We start from the raw sequence: 13,956 nt of genomic DNA, 5'->3' as shown, positions 1-13,956 counted from the left end.
TGTTGGATTTAGGATTTATATATGACTGTAGATGGGGGTTGATGCCTTAACAACATTTTTTTGAGTCCCTTCCTGCAGGTCAACTCACTCTATCTTTCCAACAACCCATCATAAAATTAAGGCTCTGAAAGTCCCTGTCTTGTTAGGAACCCCACGGCGAACCCCCATCTCACTGGTCACTGTTTTAGACAGGATGCTTTCTACTGTTCAGAGCAGCCTGACACGCTACGGGCATTTCCTGACAGTTCCTGTCTCAGGGTCAGCCACATCCTGGACCTAGACCAAAGAGGGTGGATGTTTCCTGGGCCACACAGCTGTTCTTGGAGCCCTGCTTAGGGACATGCCGTGTCTGCTGGCCCAGTGACACTCAAAGCATCCAGCCCAGGGTAGCCTTTATATAAGGAAAAAAATAAGTTTGTTTGGCAAGAGTTGGTGTGGGACAGAGATGGGCTCTAGTCCTGGCTTTGCTATCAACCAGCTTTGTAACTTGGAGCTTACCCTTCTGGAGCACCAGGTATCTCATTCATTAAGTGGGATTGCATGATTTCTTAGGTACAAGGGTTGTAGGGAGGGCCCAATGAGATTAAGTTTCTACAGTGGCTTTGGAAAAAGGCCCCAGCCATGCACACTAATTAGCATTGTAAACCATCCCAGAAGAAGTTGATCCTTCTGGGGTGGAGAACTGGTCATAAGCATTTCACAATTTGACTCAGTAAATATATCGGAAGGGCCTGCTCCGTGCAATTCCACACTTAAGGTACCACCAGGGTCACAGAAGTTTCTAGATCCTCTGCTGGAAACCAGCCAGTTATTGATTTGACTTCTATCTTGTGCACTTCAGGATGAGGAATGTGAGGTAAGGAGCTTATCGAGGAGCTACAGTATCAAAACTGGTGAACTCTCCTTTGTTTACTTAACAAATACTTAGTGGGTGGGTTATAAGCTGCCAGGCACTGAAAAAACAGGAAGAGGTCATCTGGGATGGAGTTTACCTTCCATCACAAAGTAAAAGCTGAAACAGGAAAGTGAAGGGAAAGTAGGAAAGTTGTCAGGAACTGGCTGAAGAGTTAAATCATTTCGCAAAAGACAGAAAAGGGAAGAGCCGTGCAATTTTATGGCTCAGCTCATCAGGCCAAACATACTTTTTTTATTAGTTTCAAGAGGATTTCATCATGGAAGAAGTATTTCAATAAGGGGCCTGTGGGCAACAGAACAGATGATGTTTCTTAATAGTAATTTTTGGGTTTTGCTCCAAGATTTTATGATGAACATTTTCAAACATAGGGAAAAGCTGAAAGAAGGCAAACACGCATACACCTACCTCCTAGAGTCCACCCCTAATATGTGACTGTACTAACTGCGATTTTGTTTTGTTTTTTTTTTAAAGGAAGTTCCACCTAGGGCAGTTTCAAGTGTCAGCTTTTCCTGAGGATATGGTAACCTTGTTTTTCCTAGGACAGGATGGGGTGAGGATGTGGCAGGGAAGAGGGATTTCAGCTCTCTGGGAATCAGACTGTATGGGGTTTCGGTTGGGGGCGGGGGTGCAGAGAGCTCCCGAGAACCAAGTTCTGCTGACCCCTGGCTTCTCCATCTCGCTGTGTGGTCTCGGCTAATTCACAGGAAAACAGGAGTCTCGTGGCTGCTTTTGGCTGGAGGTCTAAGGGATCCTCTTTCTCCTGCTCTAGACTTGCCTTAGTCCTGCAAAGGGTAGAAGCCTGCCATGGCGGCCCTGGCGTCCGTCCTGAGCACGGGCAAGCCCTGGAGAGCCCCGGGAGAGCCCCAGGAGAGCCCCGGGAGAGCCAAGCGGGGGCGCCGAGGGGACCTGGAGGGGACCTGGCTTCGGCAGCCCCGCAGCTCGCCCCGGCTGCGGCAGGGGGAGCGCCGGGGAGGGGAGGCAGCCGGCGGCCCGGGGCCGGGGCCGGGGCCGGGGCCGTCCTGCGGCAGCTGCACGGCTCTGCCGGCCCGGCTGTCCCCGCGACTCCGGGCTGCCGTCCCGGGAGGGGGCTCGGCGCGGGACCGGCCTCCGCGCCCCACCCCCGGCCGGGCCGGCCTCGGCTCCGCGCGCCCGGGCGCGCGCCCTCTGCATAAAGCCCTCCTCCCCGGCCAAGGTAGAGGAAGTTGGGCTCCCGCCGGGGTGGGAGGCGGGAGGGAGTCCCGCTCCGGTTGTTTTCGGCGAGCGGAGTGGGCGGCGGGTGCGGAGGGCGGGGTGCGCCCTGCGCCCTCCCACCCGGGCCGGGCGCTCCGGGAGCCCCGCGCCGCTCGCAGCCCCGGACCTCGGGCTCAGCCTCGGTCTCGGTGGGGTCTGCGGGGAGCGGAGCTCAGTACCCCGCGGCCGGAGCCTGGGGCGAGATGGCCGCGGGCGCCCGGGCGTCCCCGCCGCAGGTCCTCGTCTGCCTCGGGGCGCTGCTGGCCCGCTGGGTCGCCGCAGGTAAGGGGCCGCGACCCGGAGCGAGACGTGGAGTGTGGCCCGGCAGAGGCGGGGGGGGGGGGGGGGGGGGCAGGGACCGCAGCCGCCCCGGGAGGGTCTGGAGTTCCCTGCTCCCTGCTCGCTGCTCGCCGCTCGGCGCGGGGAGGAATTTCCCCGGGCGCTGATGGAGGGCACCAGAGCCCCGGGCTCTCGGATCGGGCAGCTGGCGGGGCTGCAGAGGGCTGCGCAGAGGGATGGGAGGGAGACCTGGGGAACTGGAAGATGGAAATTTTGAAGATGGGGAAAATTGAAGAGGCACGTGTAGGGGGGGGGACGTGGTGTTTTGTTGCTTTTTTTTTTTTTTTTTTTTTTGCTTTTGTTTTTGTTTTTGTTTTTTTTTTTCCTTTAGCGTCGGATTTAAATTTTCGTTCTGGCTTTACCTGCTGCGCTGGGGCTCAAACTCGAGGCTCCTCTATTTTTCTCTCCTTCCTCTGCCCACGGTTGAACTCGCCTTACACCGGTAACCTGTGGATTTCCCTACACACCCGTGCAAGCCGACCTGTGCGGACTAGCACATTCAAAACCGTGCCTCCCTCCTTCGCCTAATCAAACAAAAGAGCCAAAGCCTTTTTATTTTGAAGTGATTTCAGACTTTCAGAAAACTTGCTCTTACACTTGACATGACCTCCCCCACTTGACACTGCCGGTAGAAGGTCTCAAATGCTTCATCTAGGCTCTCTCTTGTGACAGTAAGTTTACGGAGTTGCTTACAAAAATATATAGGATGTAAAAAATATTGAACAAGCATCTTTGAATTTAATTCACCAGCGAATGCCGTCCCTGTGTGTGCAGGGCAGGGCGACAGCAGTGAGAGGGAGGACTCAGGTAGAGGGAAAGGAGATGGGGCCAGGAAGTGATGCAGTTCGCCAGAATACTTGGGAGTGTTATTTTCTGTGTAGCCGTCCCCGGCACACACTGCTGATGGATTCTCGTAGGTTCCTGAAGGAATTCCCCCCTGAGCTTCCTAGCAGCAAGTGCCAAAAGTCCCTAAGCCTTAGGCTCTCATAGCCTTCTATTTTTGTTTTGTTTTCAGTAATCATTTGCAAGCAGTACAATTTCCCATAGTCTAGGTTTCCAGTTTATTTGGAAAAATCTGATGATATGGCAGCACAGGGCTTTTCCAGCTGGACCTGAGCAGTGGTCACCCCTTCTATCCTGGGCACGTGACCCCAAATGTGCTCCACCTGTCCTGTTGTACTTACCCCACACTCTCCCGTTAGGGACCTTACCTGCTGCCCCCCTGCAGGCATTTGACTTAGTGGTCACCCAGAGCTTCCTGGAGAGGAGGACAGAGAGTCTCCAATTGGATCTCTGCGGAAATTAAAGGTGATTCCCTTCTCCGTGCTGTCTGCAGTGTTTACTGAGCTGTGAACATCAGGGGCCTTGGGACATCAGAACCCTGGGTTGAAATCATCATTCTGGAATGAACCAGCTTTAGTCTGGTGGCAGTGCACACGCAGGGACACTTCCTCTACTGCCCAGCCGCTTTTCACACCCAGGCCAAGTTCACCTTCCCGGATAGTGCCTGGGGGCTTCCCTCAACCGGTGAATTTTTGTTGTTTGTTTTTCAAATTGAGAGTTATCCTAGGGGGGGGGATGATTGTCAACCTCGCTCCAGACAATATTCATGCCTGCACTGTCACCTCAGATTGTAAATCTTTGTCATTCTTGGGGAAAAGTTGGTAGGAGAAAAGTGGGTACAATCTCAACTCTGTAAATGATAACATGAGGGCAGCACTGGGAAATGGTTGTTTATATTGCTCCCTCCTTAGGTCCGTATTCTGAATTTAAGGTGGTGTGGGGGTGCGGAGACATCCCTGGACCCTCTGGATACCATGTAGACAACTTCTAGGAACACAGACTGCTATGATGTCTTATTATCTCATCCTGTCTGATCGGAAGAACAGAATAAAGCCCTGTGACCCGAAGGATTGAAGACGTCAGTGTCAGTCCCAGCTCTCCCAGACTTGTGTGGGCCCTTTAGGAAATCCCTTAAGCTTTCTGAACCTGTTTTCTCATCTGTAAAATGAGGGGGCATGGAACCAGTGCACCCTCAAGGACCGCCCCGCGTGTCTATCATTAACTGAGAGGGGGCTCAGCCTGCCTCATCTTGAGCCCAGCCCTCGGGACTGCCACATCTCAGGAATAAATGACCTCCAAGGTCACCTTCAGCTTCAATGGCTAAAAAGAATGGAGTGAGCAGAGCCAGGAGGAGTGAAATGCCTTAAATGGTTTTTTTTGTGATTGTGTCACTCTCCTTGCAGGAGGAGACAATGTTAACTCAAGGTCTAGGACTCGACTTTTGCCAAGAGCTTTTCCAAATTCATTCTTTATTCCTTCATCAAGTTGCTGGGAAGGAGCAGGTCTGTAGGTCTCATGAACACATGCCGCATCTGTAATATACTGCAGTTCATCTTCTCTCCTCTGTGGGCATTGCCACCGATAGCTTGGGTTCTCAGGCCTAATTGTTCAAGAATAATTCTCACCTGCTTTTCTTTTCTTTTTCTTTTTCTTTTTTTTTTTTTTTTTAAGATTTTATTTATTCATGAGAGGACACAGAGAGAGGCAGAAACACAGGTGGAGGAAGAGGCAGGCTCCCTCCAGGAAGCCCCATACGGGACTTGATCCCAGGACTCCGGGATCATGACCCAAGCCGAAGGCAGATGTTCAACCACTGAGCCACCCAGGTGCCCCTCTCACCTGCTTTTCAAAGTACTTATTCAGAAGCCTTTCTTGCTGGGTTGGAATCTCTAGCATTAGAAGACATTCTCTGCCTTCCAGTGAGTTGCTTAGAGGGTTTTTTTTTTCTTTCCATGTTGTCCTGGCATTTGGGAGTGGTGTGGTTAAGATGGTGAGAGAGTTGGAAAGTCCACTGGCTCCAGGCTGCCTTCTAATCTTATAAATGGAGTCCCTTCTAACCAGACAAAAGGCCAAAGACAGATCACTGTTACTCTTTCTTTTATAACAGGGAAGGATTTTCAGAGGCAGGTGGCAGTTTATTTATTTATTTTTTTACTGCTTTACTGAGATATAATTTACGTACCATAAAATTCACTCTTTTAAAGTATATAATTCAGTGGGTTTTAGTATATTCACAAGATTGTGCACCATCACCACTGAGTCCAGAATGTTTTCATTACTCCAAAAAATAAAAAAAGCTGTATGCTTAACTATTAGCAGTCACCCCTCACTACCTCCTTCCCTGATGATAAGCCCCCCTCCCCCCACTCTAAACAACTGCTAATCTAGGTTCTATCTCCATAGATTTGCCTGTTTGGACATTTCATATAAATGGATTCACACAGGATGTAGTCCCTTTGGAGTGCCTTCTTTCACTGACTGTAACGCCAGGATTCATCCGTGCTATAGTATGCACTTCATTCCTTTTTATGGCCAAATAATATTCCACTGGTATGGATATACCACATTTCATTTATCCATTGATCAGCTGGTGGGCATTTGGGTTGTTTCCATCTTTTGCAATTGTGAATAGTTCTGCTGTGAAGCATGTGCATGTGAAGTCTGTAGACATAGGTTTTCATTTCTCCTGGATCTACACTACGCCTCAGAGTAGAATTGCTGAGTCATACCGTAACTTTAACCTTGGGAGGAAACAACCTGCTCTTTTCCAAAGTAGCTGCACCATTTGCAGATCCTTCCAAGGATGCATAAGGATTCCAGTTTCTCTGAATCTTTGGCAGTATTTACTAATAACAAATTAGTCTTTGATTTTAGCCATTCTAGTGGATGTGGAGCGATAGGTGTCTTATTGTGGGTTTGATTTGCATTGCCCTAGTGACTAATGATGAACATCTCCTCCTGCACTTATTGGCCTTTTGTATGTCTTTTTGAAGAAATTCTATTCAGATCCTTTGCCCATTTTTAAATGGTATTTATTTTTTTATTGTTGAGTTGTGAGAGTTTTTTATATGCTCTGAATACAAACTTATCATCAGATAGGTGGTTTGCAAACATTTTTCTCACAGTCTGTGGATTGTCTTGTCACTTTCTTCATGGTGTCCTTTACCTGTCATAAAGGAAAGAGTAACAGTGATCTGTCTTTGGCCTTTTGTCTGGTTAGAAGGGGCTCCATTTAAAAGATTGGAAGGCAGCCTGGAGCCACAGGACATTCCAACTCTCTTCCCGTCTTAGCCACACCACCCCCAAATGCCAGGAGAACATGAAAAAAAAGAAAAAAAACAAGTTTTTATTTTGACAAAGTCCAACATACCCATTTTTCTTTTGACACTTGTGCTTTTAGTATCCTGAGAAACCATTGTTTAACCCAGAGTGATTTATTCTTTTTTTTTTCTAAGTATTTATAGGTTTAGCTCTTAAATTTAGGTCTATGGTCCATTTTGAGTTAATTTTTATATATGATGTGAGGTAAGGGGTCCACCCTCATTCTTTTGTACATGGATGCCCATTTGTCCCTCTACTGTTGTTGAAGGCAATTTATTTTGTAATGAAATACTACCTTTTGCAAACCCCAGTGTATTCATATACTTTGAAAACTTCAGGGGCACCTGGGTGGCTCAGTGGTTGAGCGTCTGCCTTCGGCTTGAGTCATGATCCCAGAGTCCTGGGATCAAGTCCCACATTGGGCTCCCCACAGGGAGCCTGCTTCTCCCTCTGCCTGTGTTTCTGCCTCTCTCTGTGTCTCTCATGAATAAATAAATAAAATCTTAAAAAAAAAAAAAAGAAAATTTCTGATGTGGTGGAAAGAGAACATTCTGGAAGATAGCAAGAAGTCTAGTTTCTGGTCCAACTTTGCTACCTTTTCACTGGAGGATTTGGATTTAGCCTGCTTTCCTTCTTGGCATCACACTTTTCTCATCTACTGACTGTGACAGCATGAGTGGAAGACTCCTCACAGGGTGTTCCCATGCCTGTGGCCTTTTTGTATTTGGGCATTGATTATGGAAAAGGGGCCGGAAAGTTTCAACACTTCTCAGAAAACGGGCTGCATTTGTGTCTTGTTACCTGGTAACAGTCTGTACTAGATCAGTCACTCTTCGCACCTGTCAGTCATGGCTGAGCATCAGAATCACCTGGAGGGCTTGTTAAATGCAGCGCTACTTCCACTCCACCCCTAGATAGGTTATTTATGTGATTTAAGTGCTCCAGGATAGGACCTGATAATTTGCATTTCTAATTGCGCTACTGCTGCTGTTAATGCTGATCTGGACTTTTGAACATGCTGTTCTGCCTGGGAACCGCATCTTCTTGTCTACCTGGCTAATTCCTACTTGTCCATCAGATCTCAGTGTGGCCTCCTGGAGGAAGCCTTCCTGGCAGTCACCCTAGCTGGACTTAGGAGCCCCTTCTCTGAGGCCCTGTCATGGTATTAATCACACTGTATTATAATTGCCAGTTTATTGTCTGTTTTCCACATTAGACAGTGAGATCCTAGAGGTCTCTCTCTGTTTTTGCCCATCCTTGTCTCCCTGGTGCCTAGCACAGGGCACGCCCAAAGGTGGAGTGGCAAGAGAGCTTTGACTTCCAGGATCATTTGCAGCTGAGAGGTGGCGAGAGCCAGCAATAGGAAAGTGGGAACAGAGCCCAGGCCCTCTTCCTTCCATCCCTTCTGGATTTCCAGGCAAACAAAACCACTTGGATTCCATATTGATTATTTATTGCCACGGTAGTGCTGCAGACCAATCACAAAATGACCAGAAGTGCTTATTGCTCAGAGGTTGGAGTCAGCTCTGCTGATCTTGTCTGGGTACCCGCACATGGCACTGTGTCCATTCTGTAACTGAGGACGAATCTGGAATGGCCTCGGCTCAGATGATTGAGACACCTGGGGTCCATATCTGTAGCTTTCATCCTCCTGAGACCTAACTTGGGCGTGTCCTTCTCCAGGTGATGGCAGGAGGTGAGAGTGTACAAGCCCAGTTACATGAGTGCTTCTTCAGCCTCTGGGTGCATCACATTTGCTAACATCTCACTGGCCAGAGCAAGCCGCGTGACCCCACTGGGAGTCAGGGCAGGATGGGAGAACAGTCATGCAGTGAAGGACATGGATAGTGGGGGAGGGGGATACTTGGGGCTGTCTCTGCGATTGCCATTTACCGCAGATTCATTGACATCAGCACTGGCCAATAATCCTCACAGGGTGCCTCTTAAAAACACACACCTGCTTTTTGTTTGTTTTTTTTTTAATCCTAAAGTAGAGGGACTGTGCACAAGGGAGGGTGCTCAGAAATGAAGAAATGTAGTAACAGCCTGACCTTTCCTCATACAGGGTTTGAGGCTCTGGTCATCGGAGAGGTTCACGAGAACATTACTCTGCGCTGTGGCAACGTCTCGAGACCAAGGGGCCCAGTAACCTGGTACCGGAATGACTCGGAGCCTGTCTTCCTCCTATCTTCCAATTCTAGCATCCCACCAGCTGAGCCACGCTTCTCTCTGGCAAATGCCAGCTCGCTGCACATCAAGGTGCTCAGGCCACAGGATGAGGGGAACTACACCTGTCGGGAGGTCCTGAACGAGACTCGGTGGTTCCGAGTGTGGCTACAGATGGCCCGTAAGTGCAGTGGCAGGGCACTGAGGCTGGCTGGCCAGACACTCGGAGCCTTGGGCGGGAGGAGGGCTTTGGAGTCAGGGCTGGCTTTCATCCTGGGTTCTGCAAGCCCAGTGGCCTCTCACACCTGGATTTTCTCATCTGTGAAATGGGGATGAAAAGAATTCTTGGGTTCTAGGAGTGCTGTGAAGACTAGATTCTGGTTTATGTAGATAAGGAGCTGCTAATGGCTCCTGGCATATTAGTTAGCGACTACTTACAGCTTGTTAGCATCAACCTTGCTGTGAATACCATTTTATTATGCACCTGAGTCAGAGTTTATAACACGATGGGGTCAGACTGCCTGAGTTCCAACACTTAGGCTGTGTCACCTCAAGTTGCTTAATACCTCTGAGCATTAATTTTCCTTATTTGTTAATTGGGGATAATACATCACAGACCTCGGTAGATACAGTGCTCTTATGCTACAATGCTCACTACAGGGCTTACTTGGCATGAGCTACTATTAGATTACATGCTGCACTTCCCTAAAACAGTGTCTTACCTGTTGATATACACATATGAATTTAGAATAGGGGTTGGCAAACTATAGCCATATCTGTGGGCCATATCTGTCCTGCAGGCTATGAATGTTTTACATTTTTAAATGGTTGCAAAAACCCCTAAAGATGAATGATATTTGTGACATGTAAAAATGATATGAAATTCCAGTGCCCGTGAAGAAGTCTTTATTGAGACACAGCCACACTTATCCATTTACATCTTACCTCTGACTGCATTTGGTGCCACCACAGCAGAGTTGAGTGGCAGTGATGCAGATCATATGGCTTGCAAAGCCTAAAATTTTTACTCTACAGCCCTTTACAAAGAAAGCATGCTGTTTACTGGTTTAAAAAGATAATGGTGTTCTAGATACAGAGTGTGTAATTTGGTAGAAATATACACGTGATCCCGACTGCTCCCTAGTTTCCTCATCTGTAAAATAATTTACTAATTTTTTTATTCAGCATCTATCCATTGAAAGCCTGGTGCCAGGCACTTATTCAAGGCACTGGGCCCCAGGAGCAAACAGGACAGACAAGGCCTCTGCCTGCATGGGGATGGCATCCTAGTGGTAGAGACAGACAGTAAGGAAGTACATGAATGCATCAGGCACTATCAGAGTGATGAGTGCTATGCAGAGAATGGAGGTGGGGTGATTCTCTGAAACACTTTAAAGTAGGGAGGGCAGAGAGAACCTTTGGGAGGAAGTAACAACAGAGCTGAACGATGATGAGTAGGAGCCAGTTATGCAAAGGTAAGAGTAGTCCAGGGAGAATTAGATCCAGTGCAAGATGAGTTGGGTGTGGTGTGTGTACAGGTGGGGAGAAGGCTGATGTGGTGGGAGGCCAGTGGGTGAGAGGGTGGGACTTGTGTTATGGGTTGAAATATATCCCCCCAAAATATTGAAGTCCTGACTCCTGGTATTTGTGAATGTGACTTTATTAGGGAATCAGGTCTTTGCAGATGCATTCAAGTTCAGATAAGGTTATCGGGGTGGGCTCTAATTCAAACTGACTGGCATCCTCCTAAGAAGAGGAAAATGCATGTATACACAGAGACACACAATGAGAATATTGTATAACAACAGAGGCAGAAAGTGGAGGGGTGCAGCTAGAAGCCAAGGAATGCCAGGGACTGATGGCCACCCCCAGAACCTAGGGAAGAAGTAAGGAAGGATTCTCCCCTGCCCTCCTGACATGTTGGTTTCAGACTTCTGGCCTCCAAAATTGTGAGAGAATCCATTTCTGTTGTTTGAAGCCACTTCATTTGTAAAGTGAGGAGGTTTCCATCATACGAATGATGGACTTTGTAAAGGCAACCTCAAGAAATGAATGTACCTGGCAAGGAATTGAGCTTGTTGTTGTTGTGGGTGCCAGAGGAAACTCCTGGAGCTTTAAGCATGTGTAGCATTATTTCAGTTACACACACAGAACATATGTGTGTAATCTCAAGGACTGTTAAAAATAGGCCAATTGGAGCCACAAGATGTTGGTGGCCAGAACCAGGGTAGTAGCAATGGCCTTGGTGAAAAGGCACAGCTTCAGAAATGATTTTGGAGGTAGACCAGTAAGACCTGCTGGCGGATTAGACGTGGAGGATGAAGAAAAGCAAGTTTCAAGGACACTTTAGGTTTTTGGATGGTCTCTAAGGTTTCTGCCAACCTGTAAGGCTTATAGAATTTGGGAGTGCAGTGTTTTTGTGTTTGGAGAGGCCACAGTTGAATTACTGAATTGCCAAGAATGAATGTGGGTGCATTAAAAATGTCAGCCATCTTGGCCCAACTCTGTCTAGTTCTCACTATGAGCCCATACCGCTTACTCCAATGCCAGTCATTAATAATTCCTTATGTCCGTCTCCTCAATAAATGCTTGCTCTTTTGACCACAGAGTAAGATAGCATTACAACTTGTTGCCTTTTTTTTTTAAATCCTCATTCTCGGGGATCCCTGGGTGGCTCAGGGGTTTGGCGCCTGCCTTTGGCCCAAGGCATGATCCTGGAGTCCCGGGATCGAGTCTCACGTCGGGTTCCCGGCATGGAGCCTGCTTCTCTCTCTGGCTGTGTCTCTGCCTCTCTCTCTCTCTGTCTATCATGAATAAATTTAAAAAAAAAATTTAAATTATTATTCTCTTCAGTTTATGATGACTTTATCAGACATTGATTAATCATTGGCTAAGTTTATTGGAGGGTAGATTAATTTCATTATTGCCCTGGAGGGAGATAAATGCAAGGCCTCTTTATGATGAACATAAACTTAAAAGAATCTTAAAAGAAACTTAAAAGATTCTTAAAAGGATCACTAAACTTAAAAACTTAAAAGAATCTTAAAAGAAACTTAAAAGATTCTTAAAAGGATCACTAAACTTAAATGGCTCTTGGGGCTCCTGAGTTATTATGATTTGATTCACATAATGGAAGCTTCTTCATTTGGAAACATACGGTGTCCCCGACTGTTGTGGGCTTGTTTGTGAAAACAAGACGCTGACTGTCTTAGTTTGGGCTGCTGTAACAAAAGTAACATAGGCTGGGTAGTTTCAACAACAAACACTTCTGGCAGTTCTGGAGGCTGGGAAGTCTAAGATCAAGGTACTGGCAGATCCAGTGTCTGGGGAGGCTCACTTCCTGGTTTGTAGATAAATCTTCTCATTGTGTCCTTACTTGGTGGAGGGCAGAGAGAGCAACCAAGTCCTGGGGTCTCTCCTTAGATGGGCACCAGTGCCATTCATGAGGACTCTACTCTCATGACCTCATCAAAGGCCGCCCCACCTCCAAATACTATCATATTCATGATTAGGTTTCAGCATGAATTTTGGAGGGGATACAAGCATTCACTCCGTAGCACAGATGTCCTCTGTTTTCACATGTACCAGAGCCCTCCAGAATCTCAGATCTTGTTCCCATTCTAGGACAAACTCTGGCAAGCACAGACACCCCTGGGCATCAGGGAGCCCCTTGCTGCTCCTCCTCAGACAGTGGCTGAAGGGGAGGCCTTGACATCGCAGATCAGACTCTGCTTTCATTTCGCGCAGAAGATTTTGGAATATGGATTAGGTCTGATCCAACCACTATTTCTGGGAGGGGAAGGCCACGATATTGCTGAGTAGCTAAGAGCATACACTGAGGACCAGCTGCCTGAGTTCAAATCCAAATGCTGCTGGCTGTTGTCCTTGTGACATTGAGGAAGTCCCTTGAACTACTCTCACTTTAGTTTTATCGTCTGTGAATCAGGGGTAGCAGTAGAACCCAGGAACAGATTCACTGTGTGCATTCTATGTGCATTCACGAGATTAACATGCTCAGAGCTGGGCACATGGTACGCACTTGGTTCATGTTACCTCGACCAACTGGTTAAGCAGGTGATGGGGTTCCTGTGGGAAAAATGCATCTCAGGTTCCCAGCAATCAGTTAACATCCAAGCCTTTTGAACAGTACCTCCTGTGGGTCAGGGATTCTGTGTGTCCAGATCTTGCTTTTCCTGTCTTTTCACTGACGTGTTTGATAACTTAGTCTCATAGGGAGAAAAGTTTGGAAACATTCTAATGTGGCCTTGGAAGCAAGGGGAAAAAATTCTGAGATGTGACAAATTATTATCTGCAAGTGACTCTGTGTAAGTGGACAGGGGTGCTGTAGAGACACAAAGCTGGCTGTATAAGGGCCAGTAGCTTCTCCCTTCTTACCATTTGGATCTCTGCCTATTGATTAGGGGGCATTTGGTGGCTCTGCCTTCCAGGGCATCAGGTTTTCTGTGGGCTGGGATGATTTAATATTCCTGGAATGGGTACTGCAAACTGATTTTGTTATTTGTCTCAGGACAAAAGACTGTACTATTACTTGTTGATTTAATGGTGCAGTTGAGGAGTCTTGCCCTCTAGATTGGGACTGGTGCTCCTGAGAATACAGAAATCTTTTAGACCAGAGCAGTTCAGGACTGCCAAGGCTATTTATTTCATTGACTTACCCATTCTCTTCTGCCTCCAAATTGGAGTGAGCATGAGGTTAGACCTGCTGTGTGTTTACTTGTAGGAAGGCTGGAGGGATTGGCAAGGTGTGACCTTAACACATTCCACTAGACTTTGTTCTTTAAAGATATCAGCCTCATGCATTGGGGAGCTGAGTGATCAGATGAACCTGTGAAAGCCCACAGTCAGACCTCGTGGTGCATGACAGACTCCCTGTGTCTGTTTTTCTTAGACCAAGCAACTATTAAGGGGGGCATTTGAACTGGATGGCATATGGACTGTGATGAAGCTGGTTTGTGTCAACCTCCAAGAATCTCTTTGGAGTCAGCTGGGGTTTTGGGAATGGGGAATGCTCCCATTTAGCAAGTGATATACCTTTCACATCAGGAAAGGCCAGAAAAGGGGCCTAAAGAAAGTCCCATGCTCCCTATTTGTGTTCATCTTTTTTTTTTTTTTTAAAGACT

The 13,956-nt window shown here is 47.4% G+C and overlaps 1 protein-coding gene across 7 annotated transcripts in view; it reads left to right on the top strand.

The window, feature by feature from the left end:
- Positions 1 to 1,705: 1,705 nt before the first annotated feature.
- The window catches only part of VSIG10 (V-set and immunoglobulin domain containing 10), a 35,877-nt gene continuing 23,626 nt past the window's right edge, over positions 1,706 to 13,956 (top strand). For 4 of the 7 annotated variants that reach the window (XM_072722950.1, XM_072722948.1, XM_072722949.1 and 1 more), the window contains exons 1-2: positions 1,706 to 2,108; positions 8,715 to 8,996. In XM_072722950.1, the coding sequence (XP_072579051.1) occupies positions 1,721 to 2,108; positions 8,715 to 8,996 (670 nt within the window). In that variant the 5' untranslated portion in view covers positions 1,706 to 1,720. Of the gene's footprint in view, positions 2,109 to 2,133; positions 2,429 to 8,714; positions 8,997 to 13,956 lie in introns of those variants that run through there. The other 3 variants (XM_072722954.1, XM_072722953.1, XM_072722951.1) reach the window with 3 other exon arrangements.

Source organism: Vulpes vulpes, chromosome 10, assembly GCF_048418805.1.
Source record: "Vulpes vulpes isolate BD-2025 chromosome 10, VulVul3, whole genome shotgun sequence".
Classification (NCBI taxonomy): Eukaryota; Metazoa; Chordata; class Mammalia; order Carnivora; family Canidae; genus Vulpes; species Vulpes vulpes.
This window is presented reverse-complemented; position numbering and strand designations above follow the sequence as displayed.